At 41.4% G+C, this 24980-nt stretch overlaps 3 protein-coding genes across 3 annotated transcripts; 1 reads left to right on the top strand and 2 right to left on the bottom strand.

The window, feature by feature from the left end:
- Positions 1 to 1713: 1713 nt before the first annotated feature.
- Positions 1714 to 2148, bottom strand: LOC131230619 (uncharacterized). The gene has a single exon (XM_058226515.1). The coding sequence runs from the start codon at positions 2146 to 2148 to the stop codon at positions 1714 to 1716; it is 435 nt and encodes a 144-aa protein (XP_058082498.1).
- Positions 2149 to 14053: 11905 nt separating this feature from the next.
- On the bottom strand, positions 14054 to 16301 carry LOC131230618 (splicing factor-like protein 1). Its single transcript, XM_058226514.1, has 2 exons — positions 16127 to 16301; positions 14054 to 14799 (listed from the first exon to the last, which is right to left on the bottom strand). Exons 1-2 carry the CDS (start codon positions 16299 to 16301, stop codon positions 14054 to 14056), a joined length of 921 nt encoding a protein of 306 aa, XP_058082497.1.
- Positions 16302 to 18606: 2305 nt separating this feature from the next.
- Positions 18607 to 19028, top strand: LOC131230963 (small ribosomal subunit protein eS28-like). Its single transcript, XM_058226992.1, has one exon. It carries the CDS (start codon positions 18689 to 18691, stop codon positions 18884 to 18886), a length of 198 nt encoding a protein of 65 aa, XP_058082975.1. The 5' UTR covers positions 18607 to 18688; the 3' UTR covers positions 18887 to 19028.
- Positions 19029 to 24980: the final 5952 nt, after the last annotated feature.

The raw sequence follows: 24980 nt of genomic DNA, 5'->3' as shown, positions 1-24980 counted from the left end.
CATGGCTGGTGGTGCTTGCGCAGGACTGTATATATATCAGGGCTTCACACGGCCTTACCTACGGACCTCATCCACACTTGTTGGATGTAAGGAGCGCTGGCATTTCGACGAAATTCTCGTAAGAGGGAGAGTGCGCCAGTAATAGAGTGGGTGGAATTTTTCTTATCCCCACCGACGTTTTTTTTTTGTTTTTATCGGGAACATCTTTACTAGGGGTGTTTGATTTTTAATTTCCCCAGTACATACAGGAAAATAAGTAATTATAAATTCTCGAGAATTTGAAATAGACAGAATTACGTCCCGAAGGCGGCTGGAATTACGTCCCGAAGATCGGTCCATAATAACTATGGTATTACCGATTTAAACATGTGCGCCATTATCATATACGTGACTTATCTATACTATCTATCTTTTTAGACAGCACATTTTAAAACATGAGCACAAAAATGAGACAAATTCAAATCTCAAGTGGATCACACATTAGGAAACAATGATAATAAAGATGTGAACCATTGAAAGTTATTTTCTCCTCGGGCTCCTCATTCATGTTTATTTGTCATCCAACCTGTTCTTAAGGTCACACAGTCATGGATAAAGTGTAAAAAAAAAATATCAGCTTGATTCGAAACTTCTGGGCTCCTCAAGAAGCTTTCAATGGTAGGATTTTAATTCATATTATTTCCTGTGGTGTGGTCCACTTGAGATTTTGATCTGGCTCATTTTTTGGCTCATAAAATGAGATGGCTAAAGGGATGGACGGTTTAGATAATACACACATCATGATCATGGCAGGCTTGACAATTTAAAGTTTTTCTTCCCTGTGACGTCAAGGATGCTGTAAATGAAGGTTGGCGGTAGGCCCACTTGTACGTGGGAACGTATTTGCACCACACCACACCACACCACACCGTTCGTTTTTCTCACATCATTTTAAGATATGAGCCAACAAATGAAGGAGGTTCACAGCTCCAGTGAACAACACCAAAGGAAGCTGCATTGATAATGACACCTACTATTGAAACCTTCCTAAGGGCCACAATGATATTTTTGCTGTTCATAAGGTCACGTAGACGTGGATGAAGTGAAAACACAAATATTAGCTCCGAAACTTCTCCAGCTACTGAGAAGTTTTAATGGTGGACGTTCAATCCCCATCTTTTAATGGTGGACGTTCAATCCCCATCTTGTGGTCCACTTAAGCACTGGACCTGCCTCATTTTTTGTCTCATACCTTAACATGATCCAATAAAAACGATGAAAGGCGTGGATAAAACACTTACATCACGGTGGGCCCTACATATACTTGTCCGTACGGATAACCGTCCGGCGGGGGAAGGACACAATCCCCGTCCAGAAGGGACAATGGACGGTGTCGATGAATACCGTGTTTTACGAAGGTGGAGTCTATTTCATCATTGTAAGGGACCGCCCGATTCTAACGGCATGACTCTGATGAAATAAAAAAAAAACAGAAACAATAGCAGATCTGCGAGTGAGTGCCGCCTTTGTTGTTGAAAGGTCCAAAGTACCGTTGCTTGTCAGATAAGCTATCCGACGAACGGTTGTACTGGATCCTCTCCATTTTACAGCAAAATCAAAAAAGCAATAATAGTTAAAAGCAATAAAAATATCAACGACAGCGAACACTACTACTACTACTGCATCAAGTTACAAACAGCTATAGAAAAAGAGAGAGACCCTACGCACAAACGCTTACTCTCCATCCCTCTTAACTCCCTCGATGATCAAACACAAGTCATTATCTCCACGTCTGAAGAAATACATGCGGATGGAATCACCTTCCTCCAATACGTAGTTCTGCACAATATCATTCCAGTTTCCTTTGAGCACGTATTCGTTGATGCTGGAGCACCATTTGATGACCACTTCATACTGCTGACCTCTCAGATCAATGGCGACTACTGGGAGGCCCTTACGCAGACGATTCATCAGCAACACCTCCCTCCCTGTCATTGCCGGGATGAGGTTGGTATTCATCTCCTCCTCGTTGAGGATGACACGACTTGGACTTTGGTTTACATCACACATTGTGAGATTCTTCTCAAACACGAAGAAGATTTCTCGGCCAGTCATCTCGCCATGCTTCCTGATCCAGTGGAACTCGAGCGGCGGGAACTTCCTCGGCATTCTTGGGTCCTTAGAAGATGAGAGGAGGTTTGGAAAGAAAGATGTGAGGACGTTTAATATTTACGAACGAACAGCTGACATTAGGTTATATAGATTTTCATTTGGTCCTGTTGAATTAGAAATGTCGGCCAGCATGTTGCATGTGGACCCTTTCCTTTTAGATATGAGTTTCTTCAACCCTATAATGCCATTGACAAATTGTACATGGTGGCCCCATCAGATTATGTAGTGAGGCTGATATGGTGGTCCCCAGTACGATATGTGCACGGAAGCAGATTGCCTATTGACTTAAGCTCTTTGTGGGGGTTAATTGAAAGCTTTAGAGTAAATGGTTGTTTGGCATGGTAACAAAACGGAAGGTCATATCTTCGAATCCCAATAGCATATATGATATCATATATTATTCAGAGCGTATGTGCTTCTCCTAATTCTCCCACTGCTTGTCATTGTAGTAAAAGAAGAAAGAGAATTTGACCATACAGACCTAACAAGCTTATGTAAATTACTTGGACCAAAATGCCCCTCTTCTTGGTTCAGAAGTCGTATGGTCCTGGAGAGATGAAATGTGCTATCTATAATCCATGTCGTCCATCCTTTTTGTTGTGTCATTTTAGAGATAAGGCATCCATGCCGTCTATAATCTATGTTGTGTCATTTTAGGAGTAAGGCATTCATGTCGTCCATAATCCATGCCGCCTATTTTTTTTGTCATGTTATTTTAGTGGTAAGGCCCAAATATCAGCCGACAAGGTGGATAGAAGTGAATACTACTTAAGTCAGGACTTTTTGGGCCAATGGCGAGCTAGCCGACAGGGTGGATGGATCGGATCGCCTCATTGTAGGCTTTAAGTTATAGTACCAATAGTTTGGTAAAAAAGAAAGTGAACACGTTGAAAACCACAACCACGATCTAGGTAACATGACAACCACAACCCATATAACGTGACAATTACGATACATGCAAACCACGACCCATATAACATGACAACAACGACCCTTATAACATGACAACCACAATCCATGACAACTACAACCTATATAACATGACAACCATGACCCATATAACATGACAACCATGACCCTTACCTCACGACAACCTAGGCCCATATAGCCTGCATTTCATGCTCCTGCAGTTTATCAATAGTCATCTCATATTCGAAAGACGCCAGACTAGCTTTGGTACGGATGGACGCGTTACTTTTCTAACTTTGATGGACGGTAAAGATCTTATGTGCATGTATGGGTCGTGGTTGTTATGCAATCTGGGAGCAGGAAATGAGTACCACGACCCATATAACATGACCACCACAAGGGTTGTAGTTGTAATGTGGTAAGGGTTGTAGTTATCATGAGGTAAGGGTCGTAGTTGTCATGCAATCTGGGAGCAGGAAATGAGAACCACGACCCAACCATGAGGGTCGTGTTTGTAACATGATAAGGGTCATGGTTGTCATGAGGTATGGGTCGTGGTTGTGATGCAATTTGAAAGCAGGAAATTAGAACCACGACCCAACCACGAAGGTCGTGGTTGTAATGTGGGGTCATGGTTGTCATAAGGTATGGGTCGTGGTTGTGATGCAATCTGGGAGCAGGAATGAGAACCACGACCCATATAACATGATAACCACGACTCATATGCCAACTACGTCCCATATGCCTACATACGCACGATGGCATGACTTGCACATAAGATCCTTACCGTCCATCAAAGTTAGTACATAACATACATAGATATCGTTTATCCTATGCACTCACCAAGTTGGTGCACAAAAGATCCTTACCGTCCATCAAAGTGTAACACCTCGGATTTTCGCTACTTTGAATTTGCCAAAAATCCTTCAATTTTTTTTTATTTTTTTTTGTAATAACTAGCCACGTTATCACTTACGGACCATTGACACTCGATGTGAACTTATACGTGACTAGTACCGATAAAGAATCGTACAAATAAGATTGATCAACCGTAGAAAACCAATGGACCCAACTGATCACTTAAACATCAAGTTTATCCCCATAATTTGTTCACATAGGGCCCAAATCTAACCAACCTACCACTGATTAATCAAGATAATTGTAACTAAATTAAAGGATCTACCCAAAGCCGAGTTAGATAAGGCCCGGATCTTGACTAATGAACCAAATCAACCCAGTTACTCTTTTAGCCTAAAACCGATGGTTTAGAGTGATCATGATCAAATCTCCACTTTCACTAATTTTGAATAAGCCATACTGTGAACTTAGTTAATCCATACCTTAACAACTGCGCCCAAGAAATCTCCCAACCCAACTTATTTTAAAAATACCCCGATTACTCGAATAAGCTCTAGACCGCTTGTTAGTGGACCATTAGTTTCGAAATTATAGAGTAATGTTTATCCTACTGGGCTTGTGGTCCATCGCAGACAACAAACTGAGACGACGTCCAAAAATAGACGATTCATGCTATCAAGTCAACACTTGTAAAGTGCAACTCGTCCTAGCACAGGCCTAAAATCTGAATTTTAAAACAAATGACCCCCACTACTTAGGACAATAAATTAGGACATTTTAGCCGTTGGATTCCACCCAAATTTTCACTATAGGTTGAAGATATTTCTTTGCACTCATCTGCAAAATCTAACTATTGATCGAGGATCGGTGACCGTTGATCGTAAACCGGGTCATTCCGGTAAAACCCCGCATCCGTTTGCTGTCAAACTTTACCCAGCCATTCATCAGGCCGTGGGGCACTTATTCCATGAATTAGATGGGCCAGGGGCCCATCAGGGCAGCCCCAACGACCAGATTTGGGTCCCATGGGGCCATTTGAAGGAATTTATAGAACTTTAGGGCCCTTAAGCCCTTTTTCTCTTTCATTTCTACAAATTCTAGCAACTGAAATTGGGAGAGAGGAGAGAGAAGAGATAGAGAGAGAGAGAGAGGAGAGAGAGGGAAGGAGAGTGGTGTGTGGGTGCATGTTGTGCGTGAGGACTGAAATTCCCTGCACCTACCCCCCTCAATTACTGAGGACTCCGAACCGATCATCGTAGGAACAAACCTCGTCTGATCCAAGGTAAGAATTGGACTCTAATCCGTCCCTCTCTAGCCCTAGCCACATGCATGCATTCTAACCACAACTCCATGTAATGCAGGGCCCCGGTACATCGAATTTGCGAACTCGGCACCACTAGACCGATCGCAAGAGCTTTATGTCGACAATAGGTGTGGACCATTACCTTTAAATGCCCGATTATCATGCCAAGCATAGATTTTAGTAAATGTGCATGATGTATTATCTCTGCATGTTGCTGGAATATTTTTTTGAATTGTTGATTTGGGATTACAAACTTAGGAATTCCCCCAATGTGGGAAGGGATTTAGGCCCCGAATATCCCTAAATGTGTAAAATGCCGACCTGCATGTCCAATTAGAGCATATACACTCAAATACCTCAAATGTTGCTGAATTGCTGGTTGGACTTTGTTGCATGTGAAACATGTTAGGCATAGAAGGAATGTATTGTTGTCGAATTGCTGAATTTTTGGATTACTTACACTTAATTTTAGTTATATTGTTGAATTATATGTTTCATATCGGCATGTGTGAAAATGAATTGATGTGAATGGGTGCGTGGTTGTCCATCTTGTCATAATTGTTGGAATATGTTGAACATGATCCTCATAGTTTGGTGAAGATTAGTATATTGCTATCTATATACTTAGAATGCTGAATTTTGTTGTCATTTGTAAAATTATTCTTGAATTTATGTTATCCATCTGTGAACTTGTCCTCTCATGAATCGGCCGATTAACCAAAATTATTTGGGAATCCAATCGTTGGATCAACCCACAGGTAAATCTAGCCTGACTAGTTAAGTTGTAAATTGTCTCAAACCGTTCAGTTTATAGTTTAACTTGTGGGGGCATATTGGCTCACAAATTAGTCATCCTTTTATGTTAACCATGGTTGCACACATCAGTATGAACCCAAGATACCCTAAGACCCTCGCGCCAACTATTAACTACAATTTTCGGCCCACAAGACTCATGAGCCAAGGACGGTGGTATGAGACACTATGCCTGTGCTGTCGGCCTAAGTTGGGGTGACAAGCCTCCCCGTAGTGACCAATGAGCACCAAGACTCGTGAGCCGGGGACAGTGGTATGGAACATTGTGCTCGTGTTGTCGGCCTATGTTAGGGTGACGACCTCCCCGTAATGACCGCGAGCAGGACTTGGAAGTCCCAATTGATTTTCGTATGAGCTGAGAGCTATAGGATTGACGAACCCACGAAGGCTAAGGATTGCGAGAGTCATACGGCCACAATCTTGAGCCGCGCGATTAGATTAAGGCAATATTTCTGATAAGGGTATTTCGATTTCCCCAACCTACTGGATGAATGAACCAAATTAACCAACTCGGCTAATATTCTCATGACATCGCATTACTTATTGTAGCGACTCGGCAGTCGAGGTTACAACTGAGGGAGTGTTCGTCATTGCGATCGTTGGATGTCATTGCTCGAGGAAGTGTTGGTGGTGAGGGCATGCATCATCTCATTAAACCATGCATTTCATTAACTAAGAGTACTTAGAATTTTATGATGAATGTTGTTTACTAAATATACTCTATGTATGATGATTTGTGTGATTTATTGCTAATGGTACCACTGAGTTAGCTACTCACTCCCAGTCTGGGATGGTGTTTTAAAAAACTAACCAGAACTTGTCATAAATGCAGGGTTGATAGAGCTGGATGCGCTGGGGGACGCCAGCGCAGTTGATGAGGAGCAGCGAGCGTACTATCAAACTTTGGTGGTTTCTTCTAGTTTATGGTTGGATGGTCGCGGGACATAGGTCTAGGCCCTAGTCATCTGGGATATTTATCTAGGTGGGTCTAGTTCCCTGTTTGGATTTTCTTAGTACAGTATTTTGAATATCTTATATGTTTAGCGGCCCTTATTTATATTTTATGATATTCTCATGCTTATGACTTGCTAAACCCGTCATTGCTTAATAATTAACCCAAATGCATTAAAATCTGGAGCTCATTAGGGCATACGTGGCACCCGAAAATTCGGGAGCCGAGTTTCTACTCAACCCTGAAAATTCGGGGCGTTACACAAAGTTAGTACATGAAATATGTAGATATCGTTTATCACATGTACTCACCAAGTTGGTGCAAGTCACGCTATAGTTGTGCAAATGATATCTGTATAGTAGCATAGGTCGCATCAGGTGATTGTAATGCAGTAAGAGTTGTGGTTGTCATGCAGTAAGGGTCGTGGTTGTCATGTTATAAGGGTCGTGGTTGTCATGTTATATGGGTCATGGTTTGCATGGGTCATGGTTGTCATGTTGCTTGGATTATGGTTGTCATGTTATATGGGTCATGGTTTGCATGAGTCGTAGTTGCCATGTTATATGGGTCGTAGTTGTTATGTTACCTGGATTGTGGTTGTCATGTTATATAGGTTATAGTTGTCATGGATCGTGGTTGTTATGTTATATGGGTTGCAGTTGTTGCATGTTCACTTCCTTTACTACCAAATGAAAGGATAACCATTGGTACAATAGCCTAAGGCCCACAATGGGGTGATTCGTTCCGTCCACCTTGTTTATCAGCTCGCCGTGGGCCCAAAAAGGATGAGCGGCATGGATTATATACAAACATCAATGTGGCCCCATCATTATTTTCTATTTTCTGCCCCACATGAGCGCTGGATCAGGCTGATATTTGGGCCTTTCTCCTAAAATAACATGTCCTAAGGCCCACAATGGGGTGTTTCGTTCCGTCCACCTTGTCGGCATGCTCGCCATGGGCCTAAAAAGCCCTTACTTGGGCAGTGTCCACTTCTAACAAGCATCACAGTGAGCCTGAAAAGTTTCATCGGTGGGTTTCATTGTTACTATTATTTTCTATTATGTGGCCCACACGAGCTCTGGCTAAAGCTGATATTTGGGCCCTAGCCCTAAAATGACACGACAAAAAGGATGAGCGACATGGATTATACGTAAACATCAATGTGGGCCCCACTAGTTCTGTCTTTGCCCCTGCGCGAAAAAGGTTCCTTACACATAACTTTCTTGGCATTAAATATAACGTAACCTCTTATTCCCTAAGGGCCTGTTTGGATACGCGTTTTAGGATGTATTGTATCGTATTAGAAGTTATGATTTAACGTTTACCGTGTTTGGATTGGAGTAAATAGGAGTTGAATCCCATGCGTGCGAATACAAACTGCAGCTTGAACCGATGGTAGAGTATTGTCAGTGGGTTCTGTTGTCGTTAATACTTCGTATTCATTGTGCTGTATTCGGCAGCGAATGAAAGTTTGAAATTTGTACGATTACAAGATGTCCGATACCTATGTAGTGTAAGATCGAGACCATTCATTTGGTACATTTCAACGTGAAAATCATATGGGCTAGAAATCAGAAAGTTCCATACGTCAAACAGGCCACCCGACCCAATTAAGATTGTACAATACGCAAACATAATATGTCCTATTCAAACCTCGATCTGTATAAAGTATTGTATACTACGTCAAACAACACCTCCTATCTAAATATTGATTAGTATCTGATTAATTTGGATGTATTCTGAAAACCATCCAATGTATACATAAACAATACCCAAATACAATACAATACATCTTAATACACGAATCCAAAGGAGTCCTAAAAAACCATACTACTACTGAAACAAGGACAAAGGCATTTTGGTCCAAGTAACTTACGTAAGCTTGTGCAAAGGCCATTCTTAGTATATTTGAAGAGATGAATCTCGTTGGATAATATGCCCAAACTTTGAGTTCAGTATGGTTAAATTCCAAAACAGAAACTTGTCAAGTCACCATGCAGGTCGGTCGGGTGATGTACTGTCATTGTCGTAGAAGAAGTTATCTAATGGCCAATCAAGAGAATTAGCCTTCTATCTTGCCTGCCGTGTTGTTAGCCTTCTATCTTGCCTGCCGTGTTGTTCGCCGTGGGACGCACACGCGACGGGCGGGGTGGGACACACATGCGCACCTACGCTCTTATAACGATTCTCTTTCCTCCACGCACACCTACGCTTTGATGATGACTCTCCCCACAAATGCACGGCAACATTAGTCCTACGGGGAGATTAGTCAAGGCTCATCATTATCGACTTTGCATGTGGACACTTCTGTGATTTAATTAGTGGACACTTCTGTGATGATGCGCCACTCATATTGCAAAAAACAAGGTTTTTTTAGAAATTCCATACATGGGATATAAATATGTAAATAAAACGGTCTAACGTATTGTTTCCATTTTAGATGCATCATGAATCAAATATTAGGCTTTTATAATAATCTGACTGTTGGATTGGTACACATTTATTGAACGATTAAAAAAGTATCCATTGGTCCTTTTAAAAAAACTGTCCACGAATCAAAGGTTAGGATATTCCGAAATCAATCTCCTTACAGTATCCATTTGCACACGAACTTTAAAATTTTATAGTTTCATCGAATTAATTTGAGAAAATGCATGCCACGTGTACACTTTTAAAGTGCCTGCGAATCAAACTTCTCATGCGCTAGTGGATCTCATCAAACTCCAGCGCGGATCTCATCAAACTCCCCGTGGAATGACCTCGTTATTCCCGACAAATGCTTCCGTCAGATTGCTGACGTTTCTTTTGTCGAAGAGAAATGGTACTTTTACGCACATCTCGAGCCACGTTTCGGAATGGCCACCGCTTCTGTCAACCAGTTACCGAATGGCCATGTCTCGGAACCTCCTAGATAGAAGGGCTTTCCCGGTCCACCAACTCACTAGCAAATTTGGATTGATCCGAGGCATCCTTCTTCCTTAGGGCCCGGGATTGAATGGTATTAGGGTGGATGGCATGGATTTCAAGGTAATAATAGTGTTGGTAGTGGATTGTCTTAAGATCCATGAGATTGCTATATCGCAGGATTGCTATATTGAGCTTGCTTGGCATGCCCAACCAATCTTGGGATTAAACCTTCCTATCCCTTCCAATCCCTCGAACCAAACATGTCCCAGGCAAATTTGAACAGATTAGGGTAGATTGGATGAGATTTAAAGGTAATGATGGTGTTGTTAGTGGATTGTCTTAAGATCCATGGGATTGCTATATCCTAGGATCAGATTACCCAGTTTGTTTGGCATGCCCGGCCAATCTCAGGATTTAACTTCCAATCCCTTCCAATCCGCTAGGCCACACGGGCCCTTAGCGTTTCTTCTTAAAAAACATGCACCTGCTCTCAAGTATGGTATTGTAAGTCTGTTTATGAAATAGCAAGAATCATGGTATGCATCGGATATGAAGATTTGAAGGGCTGAATGGCTTACCTTGTTGGGACGTCATTGCTGAAGATAAGATGTTGAGGTCTTCCTCTCCTTACACCCTTTAGAGAAGCTATGATAAGACTGTAACTTCAGTCACTAGTGTTGGATTGGAGACTCGGACCTGTTTTATACATGTTGAGGGTAGAAGAGTTTGAAACCCATCAAAACTCCTCTCCCTAAAGACTTCACACGAATTGCAGTCCTGGTTCTACTTGAATACTATATGTGTTTTATAGTTTTAGCATTCCACCCCTACACGAATTTCTGGATGTATCACAACTTGGTGGGTTCCACTGGTACACCCGATTACATTATCTAACCCGTAGGACAATCCAGACCGTTGATCAATAAGGCCTACCTTATAAAATTCTTATAGGTATTCCATGTTCAAATCCTACTCATTCATTAGAATTTTGAATATGCAGTCCAGTGGCTTACTTTTCCTTCTCTTATATCCTTTCATCCACACACCACTTCTGGGTTTCATGAGGTAGGTGGGATCCGACTGTGGGGCCACTATGATGTATTTGAATACATTTACGCCATCCATCTATATTGACAGTTGATTTTAACGTCTAATCCAAAGAATGAAATAGACTATAGTATACGAAACAGTAGTGATTTACCATTAAAACCTTCTTAGGAGCCGCAAAACCTTTGGATCGAGATGACATTTTTGTGGTCTCTTCATCAACGTGTTATGGACCTTGTCATCGGGTTGGATGGAAAATGAACATTCCCACGTAATCCATGAAGTTTTTAATGGTGAGGATTCAATCATAGACTATTTCCTGTGGTGTGGTCCACCTAATATTTAAGTCAGCTTCATTTCTGGGATCACACGCTAAAATGAGCTATCAAAATGGTTGGACAGTGCGGATTTAAGGCACATACACGACTGTGAGCCCCACACAGTTAGAGGTCCCACCCACCTCAGTCGAGCGGGGGCCTCACCTAATCCGCTTCCGCTGTCGTCCGGCACGTGCGAGTAAGACTAAGAAGGACCTTCCATCCATGGAGCTGATTAGGTGCGGCATAACTGTGGGGCCCATCTTGATGTATATATTCTATATCTAAGCCGTCCACTTGATTTGCTATTAGGCCATGAGCTCCTAAATAAAGAATATCCAAATCTTAGGTGGACTATACTATAGAAACAGTGGTGATAAACGCCCTACCATTAAAAATTTCCTAGGGCCCACCGTAATGTTTATTTGCCATCCAACCTGTTGATAAGGGCACGTCAGCTTGATCCAAAACTTTTGTGGTCCATTAATGGTCAAATCAACACTGTGTTTCCTATGGTATGGCCCACCTGTAATTGGATCTGCTTATTTTTAGGATAATGACTTAAATAATCTTGAAAAACGGATGGACGGCGTGGAATACATGCATAAAGGTGGGCCCTAGGTGAGGAACGCACCGTCTTGGGTCGGCCGGGCGCTCACCTAAACCGCTCCCTGGCTCAGATTTTATATTTTTTATTTGCCAGTGGACGGTGAGGAAAGGAAGTGGTGTTACATTCATGCGGGCGAGACAGCGAGCTGCATGTCTCTAGACTTTTTATCGGTACATGTTATTGAAAAAAAATAATATTTCAGAAAATCTATTTGAGGTTTTTTTGGATTCTTCATTCTTCTTTTTAATCTTCTTGATCTCTTTTTTAATTTCTTTTCGATTTTAATCATGGCTTTAATTAAAGTTTCGATTAGAAAAAACTGTCATTTTGCAATTACAAAAGGAGGATTCATAGCCGCATCTCTCTCTCATGCTCTCTCGTCTTGGAGTTACAACACGCTCCCACCGATAGCCGATCTTCGATTATTGAAGCCTCTTTCATCCATTCCTTGCTTAACTATTCACAGTATTTTACGAGTATTTTTTTTATATTTTATATATATTTTCTTAATAGACTATATAGATACGTAATGCATACGTTAAAGTGGTTTTCCCAGATAGGTCTCACTCACATCCCATATCTAGGTCCCAATAAAGCCTTATACATGTCATCTATCCAGATTGTCCAACAAGTTCAATCCATGCATATTCTGTACGGAAAATTTTAATTTGTACTGCCATTTAAGTCTTGATATTATAGAAATATAAAATCTATAAGACTTAGGTGAGTTGGAGATTTTATGGTTTCTAGGTAATGACAACATAATATCGACTAGTACTTTGTTTGGTTGCCACTTAAAAATAAGTTCAGCACAGGATCTGGGGCCACTTTAGTTGAGATTAGACAATCGACTACATTTTCTAACCCTCAATGGACTACTCTTCCGCCATTTAAGCTGCACCATTGGCCTCCTACAACGTCCCACCTCATACCTTTAAGGTGCATGCGAATCATTTAGGCCGCAATCCCACAAACAAAGGACCATAGTTTAAAAACCCTAAAGAATTCAACTCGACTCAATATCCAGTCAGGTTGGGTCGAGTCGAAGGCTTGATCCGCTATGACTCGATATTTAATAGTTAAACTATAAATAGGATTTTCGTAATAACAGCTATTTAGAATTATTATATTTTTTTTAAAAGATGCATGAACTCAGTGAGTGACTCGCTTCGATTCATGCCAAGTTGTTGTCACGTAGGCGAGCCAACTCAACGAGTCATGCCGAGTCCTAACTGAGTCGATCCTGCCAGCGATTTCATTGTGACTCAGCTTGATTTCTAGCCAACTTGAGTTGACTCAGGCAAACAGAGTAATCATGTTTGCATGGTTGAAATGGGTATCCCACTCACTTTTGGGAAGAGTTTCAGTATCCCATTTTAGATTTGCAAAAGGATTCCCACCCATCATCAATGAGTGTTGCAAGTTCTTCAAAAACAATTCATTTGCTCCAATGGCCAAAAAAGACAACATTCTCATTCATGAGCATGCATTTCATGTATAAGATAAGCAGATCTATGCACGTCACCACAGGGCTTGTGTAAGATAAGCATGCATGGTTGCAGCATAAGCATGCATTACTAACATCTTACAACCAAAGCAAAGGGAGTTTTGCTTTACAGTCCGTGGCTCGAGCAGAAACCAAATGCCAGTGGAGCTTCGAAACACCTTATCTTCAGCAAATCCTGCATAAATTCATAACACAAAGAAAACATGATTGAGTGAGACCACAAGAAACAGAAGCTATACAAAACATTTGATGCCGAGCCTGTGTGATCTGAGCCACTCATCAGATTGGCCCCACCATATATGCACACTGGCCTAGAAATCAGTCATCAGGTGCCACATGCATATAAAGAAAATGATTAAAAAGGAATGACCAGAAGACTGCATTCCATGTACATTGTACACTTGATGAGCCTGACCCTCAGGCCACAGCAGATGCTTTGTGGCCCACCTTATGAATGTCCAGGATCTCAGAGTGGGAGCAGTTCCCACTCTTAATGAGTTGAGCATTTGCATTTCTTAAATTCAGATGATTTACTTTGGTAAATACCTTTGGATAAAGCAGCTGCCCGTTGGGACACATTGGAAAGAGAAACACCTGTATCAACTGGGACACCATGATCTACGGTGAAGATATGCTAAGCGTCAGACATACGTCAGTGGACGACCCTTTTTTTTTTTCAGTAACCGATATATTCATTATAGAGAGCATCGACAGGATCAGCATACTTAACAAAGCCAAAGCCTTTGCTTAAACCTGTCATTTTGTCCCTGACTACTTTCACACTGATGAGCCTGCCGAAAGGAGAAAACAGCTCGATCAACTGACGATCATCCACAGCCTGAGGAAGGTATGCCACGTATAGATTTGAATCAGCGATATCCTTGTCGATTCTGCTCTCAAGACCAAACTGAGGATAAGGGCTGTAACAAGGCATAGTACTATAAGCAGGCCATCCACCAAGAAAGCAATGGTGTAGGCTGACCATTTTACTCCCTGGGTCAGATGCCATCGAAGGGCAATCAGCAGTAGCACCCCTGCTGTATGTTGAATTTCTACTTGGGCATGTATGTTGCCTGTGCCCCAGCTCACCACTCGTTTTGCACACGACATTCAGTTCAGTGAGCTCTTTTAACTGGGAGGTTTTATGCTCATTTGTCGCCTCATCGACTGGAACCAGTAGCTTCTCAACCATTCCTACTGCAGCATCCAATGATTCCTTGTTATCTGCTTCTACCAAGACATGAAGGTCTTCATTTTCTGAGGGGTCAGGCTTCATGTCCCGCCTATGATGAGCTTTCCCTCCCTTCACTGAGCCTTTCCCCCGAATGAGAACTCTAGCACCAGATTCCTTCTCCAGTCTCTTCTGGGTATTGCCGCGGGAGTCGATCATGAGACCAATGAAGTTATTATACCCAGGGTATACTTTCAGAGGTACTCAGGCAGGCCATACCAACAAAACAGGAGGAACAAAGCTTCTACTATCCAAACTTTCTTGGAGCTGCACATGATGTTTACACGACATCTAAACCGTTTGTAGGGTTAATACCACTCAGATAAACAGTAGGAACAAATATCATCCTGCCATAAAACTTCTGTCAACCCCAAGCATTCAATCACCACTGTTTCGTTTGGTATGGCCCACCTGAGTTTTGGATCTGCCTCTTTTTAGATTTCTATACTATGGTGGTCTTTCAAAACAGATGGATGGAGTGGATTTGTTATGGAAATCTCTGTGGGCCCCACACAGCCGCAGAAAGAGGTTCTTTTCGTTTTTATCTGATGAGAGCACGTTTCTTTCAAGTGGATAGAAAATACATACATTAGGGTGGACCGTGGTAACAGGTAAGACCGATCGACTTCGGTACAACATCGGGTAATACTAAAATGATCTTATCCTCATGTAGTAGGTGCACTTGTATGTGGTAACGGATGTGCACCACACCATTTCAGATCTTCATGATCCAAACCATCCATCCAAATTTACTAAAAATTTTATGAAATGTATCCAGTATCGATAGGAATCAAAAGATTAAGTGGACCAGAGCAGACAGATGGTTTTTAATAATCCACAAACTGTGTACATCTAAGCCCTCGTATGGCCCACCAACAACTCAGATTCGTGTCGTTTTCGAGCCCATGACTACAAGGGATATACAAAGAAAATGGGCTCCACCTTCACTAAAAGTATGGATGAATACTGTTTTTAATGAAGGTGGAGCCCATTTTTCTTATATTAACAAAAGTATCCCAACTTTTCATTAAAAAATAAAAAAGCAATAATAATAATAATCCTTCATTTAGTCACTGAATCTCTCTCTCTCTCTCTCTCTCTCTAGACAAGGTTTTCATCACCACCGATACAAGCTCTCTCTTTCTCTCTCTAAACAAGGTTTTCATCACCACCGATACAAGCTCTCTCTCTCTCTCTCTAAGCAAGGTTTTCATCACCACCGATACAAGCTCTCTCTCTCTCTAAACAAGGTTTTCATCACCACCGATACAAGCTCTCTCTCTCTCTAAACAAGGTTTTCATCACCACCGATACAAGGAAATATCAACGACAACAAACACTACTACGATTACAACAACAATAACATACTTAAAAGAAAACCACAAGAGAAAAAACAGCAACAGTGAGAGAGAGAGACCCTACGCACAAACGCTTACTCTCCATCCCTCTTAACTCCCTCGATGATCAAACACAAGTCATTATCTACGCGTCAGAAGAAATACATGAGGATGGAATCACCTTCCTCCAATACGTAGTTCTGGACAATATGATTCCAATTTCCTTTGAGCACGTATTCGTTGATGCTGGAGCACCATTTGATGACCACTTCATACTGCTGACCTGTCAGATCAATGGCCACTACTGGGAGGCCCTTACGCAGACGATTCATCAGCAACACCTCCCTCTCCGTCATTGCCGGGATGAGGTTGGTATTCATCTCCTCCTTGTTGAGGATGACACGAGACTTTGGTTTACATCACACATTGTGATATTCTTCTCAAGCAAGAAGAAGATTTCTCCGCCATGGGTCCTAATCCAGCTGTCGTTGAGAGCCGGCAGCTTCCTCGGCATTCTTGGGTCCTTAGAAGAGAGAGATATGTGTGGGGTAATGTGGAAAGAAGGGAAGGAAGGGAACGTTGGGCTCACGCCTTCTCGCCTTCTGACCTTTCTCGCTTCTAAGGACCTTCTATGATCCTGAGCCAAGGACGGTTTGTATTTAATTACGAGAGTCCTATGACTTTCAACTATTGATTAATTTTGATGTTGATCGATTTTGACGTTGTTATATTTTATAAGCCTTTTGGTCCAGTGGTCATTTAAAATCAACAGATGTACTTTGATAGTAGGTAGGTGTTATTTGAAACCGTCCATGTGGTGGGATCCACTGTATACTGATCAAAAGCTTGAAATCATATTTTTGGACCATTCTATTCTTCGATCAGTGGCCGTTTATTAGTAGAAATATGGACCCTTTAATAGTTTAGAGCTGATCACCTACAGCTAGGGTGTGCATCGAGCCGATCTGAGTCGAGCTGGGCTCGAGAGAGGAGGGAGAGTAGAGAGAGAGAGAGGGAGGAAGATGGGTTACAACTTATAAGAGATGAGGGGGAGAGCAGAGAGAGAGAGAGAGGGAGGAAGATGGATGGGTTAGGGTTTAGGCATGCGGGTGAGCTACCGGGAGGGAGGGTATTTGTTATATGAAGTAGGTTTTTTTTTTTTTTTTTTAAAAAAATTAATTTATTTTTAAGGGGTATATATAGTGGTGTACCGAGTTGAACTGAATCGATCTGAGTCGAGTCAAGCTGGGCCTGCTTGAACTTGGCTCGAACTTATTTTCGCGCTGTAAAAATTGGCTCGACTCGGATCAAACTCAGTTACGAGTCAAGTTGTTTTGAGCTTTTTCAGGCCGAGTCGAGCGAGCTAACCGAGCTAGCTCAGTTTGTGTACATCCCTACCTACAGCCGCCTGTCTGCTAATCAAACATACAAAACACTCCTACTTTTTTCTTTCCTTTATATTTAGAGGAAGTGCTTCTTATAAGCAGTCCCTATATGAATAGGTCATTATGGCATAAGATTTCTATCTGAATCACAAGCTTTGGCACTGCATGCCCTACTATTGATTGGATTAATTCATTGGTTATACACGGTTAAAGCCTCGTTCGAGAAATTTTGGAGAGGCTTCAGGGATTTTTTTTAAATTTTTTTTTACTGTATATTGTTATCTCGTTTTGACTTGGCCATGCATGGTACCTTAATGGCTGCGGCTACCTGCTTTTGGAGACAGTTTTCTAACACCTTTCACTTTTCATGTGCGTTAGGAGTTCCATTATTATTATTATTATTATTATTATTTATGTTCGTGGCAATTAAGAAAACAAGAAGACAAGGCCACATTCAGTGGAAGAAAAGCCCAAAGTACTGTACATGTATGGAATTGTGAGCTCTACCATACAATTCCTTTGGTTCAGACTACCCAAGGACTTGTTTGGACCCATTTCTACGAAAGGGGTTTTCAAGCTTAATTTTTCGATTGACTGCCGTATTTCAAAAAATGGGATTTTTAGCACCTGTTTTGTCAAGTGAGGGATCAAACTAAGGTTTGTAAAGTGCATCCAAATGAACGGTACTATCTACAACTTGGCCAAAAACTAGATTTAGGAGTACAATGCCCCTTTTAAGGGTGCGTCCAAACAGGCTTCAAGCATCAAGAAATTAAGGGTTCTCATAAGATCTTGGGAATGACCCCAAAGGATGTTCATCTCTTATTGTCTACAGTGACCAGCCCAGATGATACAGCGCAACAGTGTACAGCTCTCTTCCTTGGCAAGCGATCAGCCTGTACTAGGGCACGCAAAGATCAATGCAGACCATCAATTGGAGTGGTGAAGGAGCCTACCATCTTTTCTTGGGTTTGATTGTGAAAAACCGAAAAGTGGGAGGTTGGAAACACTTTCTTCTCGGCACCCTTTTGTCTTCTACACAGTGGCCCACTCCACTGTTAGCCACCTCTACTAGGGAATCGATGCCAAGACCTCAGTGTTGAAACAAGGTATCTTTCACTCGGTCTACCACTTGAGCTATGGATCTGGGTGTCACCACTGAGGATCCTATTGTTAGGTAAAAAAAGATCTAAACTAGAGTCCATTGAACGCTACCGTACATAACACTTTCTTCGAGCGTTCATACCATGCAAGTGAGAGTGCAGCTGAGTGTGGTCTTTTGCTGAAGAACTCGAAAGCAAAGCAGCAGCTGCGCTCGCATTCTTCTCTCTGTCTCTCTAACGCGCGCAGCTCGCAGAATGGATTCTCAAGTAAAGCTTGCAGTGGTGGTGAAGGTGATGGGCCGCATAGGTTCAAGAGGACAAGTGACTCAGGTCAGGGTCAAGTTCCTGGATGACCAGAATCGACTCATCATGAGGAATGTGAAGGGTCCTGTCAGGGAAGGCGACATCCTTACCCTGCTCGAGTCTGAAAGGGAAGCAAGGAGGTTGCGCTGAGCAAGGTTTTGTTTCCCCGAGGTTTTGTTAGGTTTGTTTTTCATTCATATGTTCCGTTTGGCTTTCTGAAATGCTTTGAGATGGGTGTGTGTGTGTGTGTGTGTGTGAGAGAGAGAGAGAGAGAGAGAGAGAGAGAGCCTAGAATTTGGGATAATATTAGCTAGACTTGTTTGCAACAATGGTTATTTTTACTACTTGGTTCTTTAAATAAAAATAAAAAATAAAAAAAAAGAGTACAGCTGAGTGGGCAACTCCTTATCCGTTGGAAGTAGCAACTCTGCCGACCAATCTGAGCCCATCTGTCGGAATCGTCACAGATTACCTTTCTGAACATGGAATATGAATCAAAACTACGTTTGAATTGAAATTGATGCAAGTTTTCAACCATATGGATAAATTAATCCGAGCCGTTTATTGGAAAAATGGGTGTCTCACCCGGATGAGTCATGTGAGTCGACTCGGACTTAGTACGACCCGGGCTGGTTCGACACCATGATTCCCAAAATCTGAGTGACTAGGTTCGACTTGGTCCAACTCAGTAGAGTCGCTGGAGTATGGGATCATCCCATTGGATGTATTATGGATGTATTTCTGCACTTGGTTTTCCTTGTCACGGCTGATAAATTTCTTTGAGAAAATTATCACCGTAAACGCCACCTTTTATCCAGCCTCTTTTATGAATAGTGGAAAACTTACCTTCCCAACTTAGACCTTGTATGTACGGACAGAGCATTTGAGGACGAAAATATAATAAGCATCATTAAATAATCAAATCATCATCCAACCCAAGAATAATAATAATTGTCCAGTACAATCATTCATATGGTCAACCTCATCCAAACATAAACATGATTCAAATCAAGAACAAAAGTTACAATCTTTATTCAATTATCATATCAGCAAGAGCATGCTTCTCAAATGCATCATTCTGCTCTCGAAGTCTCTAAATCTTTTTTAGAACTTCGATGGTTTTTCTTTTAAAAAATAAGCTAAAAGCCTACAAAGTAGTAATATGTATGATTTATAACAAGCTAAAGATATAAAAGTAAGAATATGAGAATTAGTATGCCAATAACTGAGGTACAGTTATAACTAGAACCACCAGAGCTATGGTTGTGCATATCATTCGACCTACCTTTACCCATTCAACCAAGACTTATACAAATTCATCACATGTAGTGTACTCATAAGAGTTACTCATAGTTTCTTACGTACGATGTGTGACTGTATAATCTAGCGATGAGTGACCAACCTCTTCCTTGGCTGTTACGACCCAGATTTCGGGTACTTGGCGTATACTTCGGACCTGAGATCCATATCATGACTTGTACACTAAGTGTACTTAAACTATTAGATTTTTTTTACAAAAATTCATCTACATAGTAGCTCTACCATAGATCTAAGTTCCATTAATACTCAACAATATCTTATAAATAAGAAACGATCATCCATTCTAATAATCAATTATAAACATGGTTAATGATCCTCCCATTCAGGATCTTATTAAATGAAATAAATATGTCCAACAACTTGAAAGAAATAATTGACAATCTAAGAAAATCAAATTAACAAGCTAACAAAGAACCTTGCGGTTGAGCTGGAGGAGCGTATCCAAGCTTCATTAAGATCTAACGATGAAACTGTCAGCTTACAGCAATAAATCAATTCAAATTCAGCCAGGTTAGTGTCCTTGGAGATTATGCAGGAAATCTTTTGGAAGCAGAAATCAAGGGTGGATTGGCCGACAGAGGGGGACAAGAATACGAGATTTTTTCATGCTTCCGTTATGGAAAGGCATAGGAGAGCAATTATTAGTCGGGTGGAGCTGGGTTCTAGGCAAATCGCGGAAGGCCAGGCAGAGTTAAAGGCAGCAGCGGTGGACCATTTCTAGTAATTTTTTAGCACCAATCCTTCTCAGATTGATCAGGACCTCCTACATTATATTCCTCAGTTGGTCGATCAGGCCCACAACGACCGTTTATTGGAGATCCCTTCGCTGTTGGAGGTCCGCTCGGCAGTTTACTCCATCCCTAAAGACAGTGCGGCTGGGCCTGATGGCTTCTCAGCAAGTTTTTTTCAATCTTGCTGGGAAGTGGTGGGTCACGACATTCATCGGGCGATCTCCTTTCTCTTCTAAGGAGGAAATATTCCCAGGTCTGTCTCGGCTTCTATTATCTGCTTAATTCCGAAATTAGCTTCTCCTAAGCGGTTTTCTGATTATCGTCCTATTAGTTTGTGCAACTGTTTGTACAAAGTTTTCTCCAAGATAGTAGCCTCCGGGCTTAGTCAGATTCTGCCTTTGTTGATATCGCCTGAACAGTGGGCATTTGTTCAAGGTCGTTTGATAGCGGAAAAATATTGCTTTATCTCAAGAGTTGTTCAAGGAATTAAATGGACCGGTTCGCGGGGGCAACATTGTCTTGAAGTTAGACATGGACAAAACATATGACAGGGTAAGCTGGGACTTCCTGAAGCAGGTTTTGAATCGGTTTGAATTCAGCAGGTGTTGGATTAAGATGGTAGAAAAATGTTGGGCGAATAATTGGTTTTCTGTTCTTGTAAATGGAGAGATGGCGGGTTTCTTTAAATCTTCAAGAGGTCTAAGGCAAGGAGACCCAATTTCTCCAAGCTTGTTCATTCTTTCAGCTGAGGCTATTAGCAAAGGTCTCAAATGCCTATTTAATCGTCAAATTTGCCGACCTTTTGCCGTGTGCAGAGGGCGCCTAATGATCTCACATCTGCTTTATGCTGAAGATACGTTAATTTTCTCAAATGGGAGTAAATCCATGCTGCTACGTATTAAGAAATTCCTTGACTCCTTCTAAATGTCCTCGGGCCAAAGTATCAATCTAAGGAAAAGTTCCTTTTTCTATTCAAAAAAGTTGTCTCGTGCGAGAATTAGAACAATTGAGGCTATCCTTGGTTTCGGCATTTCGTCTTCTTCTTTCACTTATCTGGGAGTCCCAATGGCAAACGGGAGGCTCAAAGCAAGCGCTTTTAAGCTATTGGTTGATAGAGTTGTGGGTCGCATTAATAGGTGGAAGGCCGGTATTTTATCCCAGGCCGGGAGAGCGATCCTGGTGAAGAGTGTCCTTTCAGGTATTCCGGTCCACTCTATGGTGGCTGTCCATGTCCCTTCTCAGGTGCTGAAATTAATTGAGAGACACATGATGAATTTTTTCTGAGGCTGATTTGAAGGAAAGCAGAAATGTCATGGGAAGAATTGGCACTCGCTGGCAACGCCAAAAAAAGGAGGGGGGCATCAGTTTTAGAAAACTTGCGGATATTATGAAAGTTTTTCGATGGAAAATGGCTTGGTCAATTAATTTTGAATAGGAAGACAATGTTTGAAAATCTTTCATGGTGACTAAGTATCATCATGACTTGTCTCCAGAGGCTTCTAATCGATCGAGGCAGGTATCTTCTCTCCTATGGAAGAGAATTAGGGAGCTCATTCCGATGGTGGAATCCCGAGTTCAATGGCAAATAGGTGCCGATAATTGTAATTTATGGAAGATGAATTGGACCGGTCTGGGCCCTCTTGCGTAGCTGGCTGAAGCAGAGGTGCTAGCAAGCTTGCAGGATATACAGGTGCGTCAGGTGCTCGGTCCAAGTGGTCGTCTCCCCCCTCAGCAGCTTTCCTCCTCCTTCCTCAGAGAGTTATTGATCATGTGTTTCAGGTAGGGTTCAGCATCTCTACAGACGCTGACGTCCCATTTTGGCCGTTCACGACTTCAGGTGAATTCTCAAGTAAATCAACGTGGTCTTTGAGCAGGGATCCGGGTCTAGGTTGGAGCTGGTCAAGATGGGTGTGGCATGCCAATCTGCCACCTAAAATCTCACTTCTTGTCTGGAAGGTGCTTCAAAACGCGGTCCCAGTTGACAGTGCGGTTCAATCCAGAGGCGTCCATATTGCCTCCAGTTATGTTTTTTGTTCCATTCATGGATCTCAACCCCATCATATTGAGACTCTGCTTCATCTGTTCGTCAACAGCAGCATTGCTTAGACTGTTTGGCAAACTGTGGGCAGATGGTTTGGCATTAACGTTATGGCAGCATTATCGGTTGAAACTCGGCTATTTCAGTGGTGGGCGGCTGTCTCTTCCATGCGGACCAAATCAATGAGTTGAATGCTTCTTCCCTGCATAGTTATATGGGAGATCTGGAAAGCAAGTAATGGTGCGATTTTTTATGGAGTACCGGTATCGTCAGATCATGTTCTTGCCAAAATCAGGTGATGGGACAATCTTCTCAACAATTCTAACACCGACAGATGCGCTCCTGGTTCAAAGAGGACCAATCATACAAGAGTAAGTGTGATCTCGCCTTTTGCTTTTAAAACCAGTGGCCAAGCAGTTCTGATTAGATGGGAGCGGTCATCGCCTGGATGGGTTAAAATTAATGTTGATGGGTCGTCCAGAGGCAATCCGAGTAGTTTGGGAGGAGGTGAAATCGGCAGAGGGGAGATGGGCAATTTTCTTTTCGCTTTTTTTGCAGGTTATGGGGTTAGTTCTAACACGGTTGCAGAATTGCGTGTGGTGTATGATGGCCTCGCTCTCGGAATTCAAAGGGGTTATAGCAAAATCATTCTAGAATCGAATTTTAGACTGGTTGTTGATTTGCTCAATGGAGTGGCTAAGCCGGGTTGGAAATGGAAGACGTGAGTATATAGGATTCATCAGTTACAACGTAGAGGTCAAATCAGATTTATACATGTTCAAAGGGAAGGGAACTCACCTGTGGATTTTATGGCCTAGTTAGGAAGTGCTTCTCAATCTAATGTTTGGTCCAAACGTCTATTGGAGCTTCCTCCATAGGTTAGAGGCTCTATCTTCCTTGATAAAGTTAGATTAGGATCTATTAGGATTATCTGATTAGCTTTTTGACCCCTTTTATAATTATTATGTGCTTTTCATGGATGGCCGCCCTGTTTTATGTAAAGGGTTGCCTCAAATGTATAGGTGAGAATTTTTAAAATGAACAAAGCTAATTTCATTTAAAAAAAATCAAATTAATATAATTAAATTTTAAAAAAAAATCATGACTAGTTTAAGACAATAACTTCTTCTTCCGTCAAGTAGGGCCATGTGTCTCTTAAGTGTTTTTTCGACTCGACCACGTATTCATGTTCTTGAGCCATCGGCTCACCCTCATTCATATCTGTACAGTTTTACATCAATAAAGGGTAAGCTGTCTAGGCCTAATGAGAATTTCCGACATGGTTCTTTACATCAAATTATAATAAAATGCCAATAATCATACACAATATAATTTTAAAAAAATACAGATATTATACAATGAATGCATCAATGCATCAAGTGGGAATCCGTCCACTTGCCTTAGTTGGAAACCCGTTAACCCGCATCTACCCGTTGGCAGGATTCTACCATTTGGTAGGCATAAGCAAGGCCCGCATCTACTCCATGAGTAGGCTTCCACTAGTATAGTGAGCTTCTTGTAACGATTCTATCAAAATACTATCCACAGAGGTTCCCCAGGAATTTTGCACGTGTTGTGCATGCAATTGATAGATGCACCAAATAATTATGAATCATGTATTGTATATATTATTTCGATTATCACATTTGAATTAACATAATCTAACGCATTAATCAAATAATATAATTATTATTATATTAATACAAGAATCATACATTCATCTAAATCAACTAAGAGTACATGGCAATTAAATTGGGGTAATTATACAACATATCAAACAATCTATCTATTTTAACTTGATGGATGGGAAACACATCGGGATTACTCACCTTAATGCGATGGAGACGATTCCCTAAACCAATAGTTTGAATTGAATTAGGATTTCTTAAAATTACATAAATAAGAATTATTTTTTATCTTATAATTACACATAATGAATTCAGTATCTATCATTTCTTCATATCGATGTTGCCCATCCAATGGCCTGATTGGTCTGAAATTTAAGATTTTAATTTATCTTAATATTAAGGAACTAATGAATTATCATAATTTAATCACACATTTCATATTATGTCATATAATTCTCTGTGCAAAGTTGTATCTTACGCAAATAATTACTTTTCCGGTATTTATTTAATTTCGTTAGATTGAGGAA

This window comes from Magnolia sinica, chromosome 17 (genome assembly GCF_029962835.1).
Source record: "Magnolia sinica isolate HGM2019 chromosome 17, MsV1, whole genome shotgun sequence".
Lineage (NCBI taxonomy): Eukaryota > Viridiplantae > Streptophyta > Magnoliopsida > Magnoliales > Magnoliaceae > Magnolia > Magnolia sinica.
Note: the sequence above shows the minus strand (reverse complement) of the source record. Positions and strands in the feature narration are given on the sequence as shown.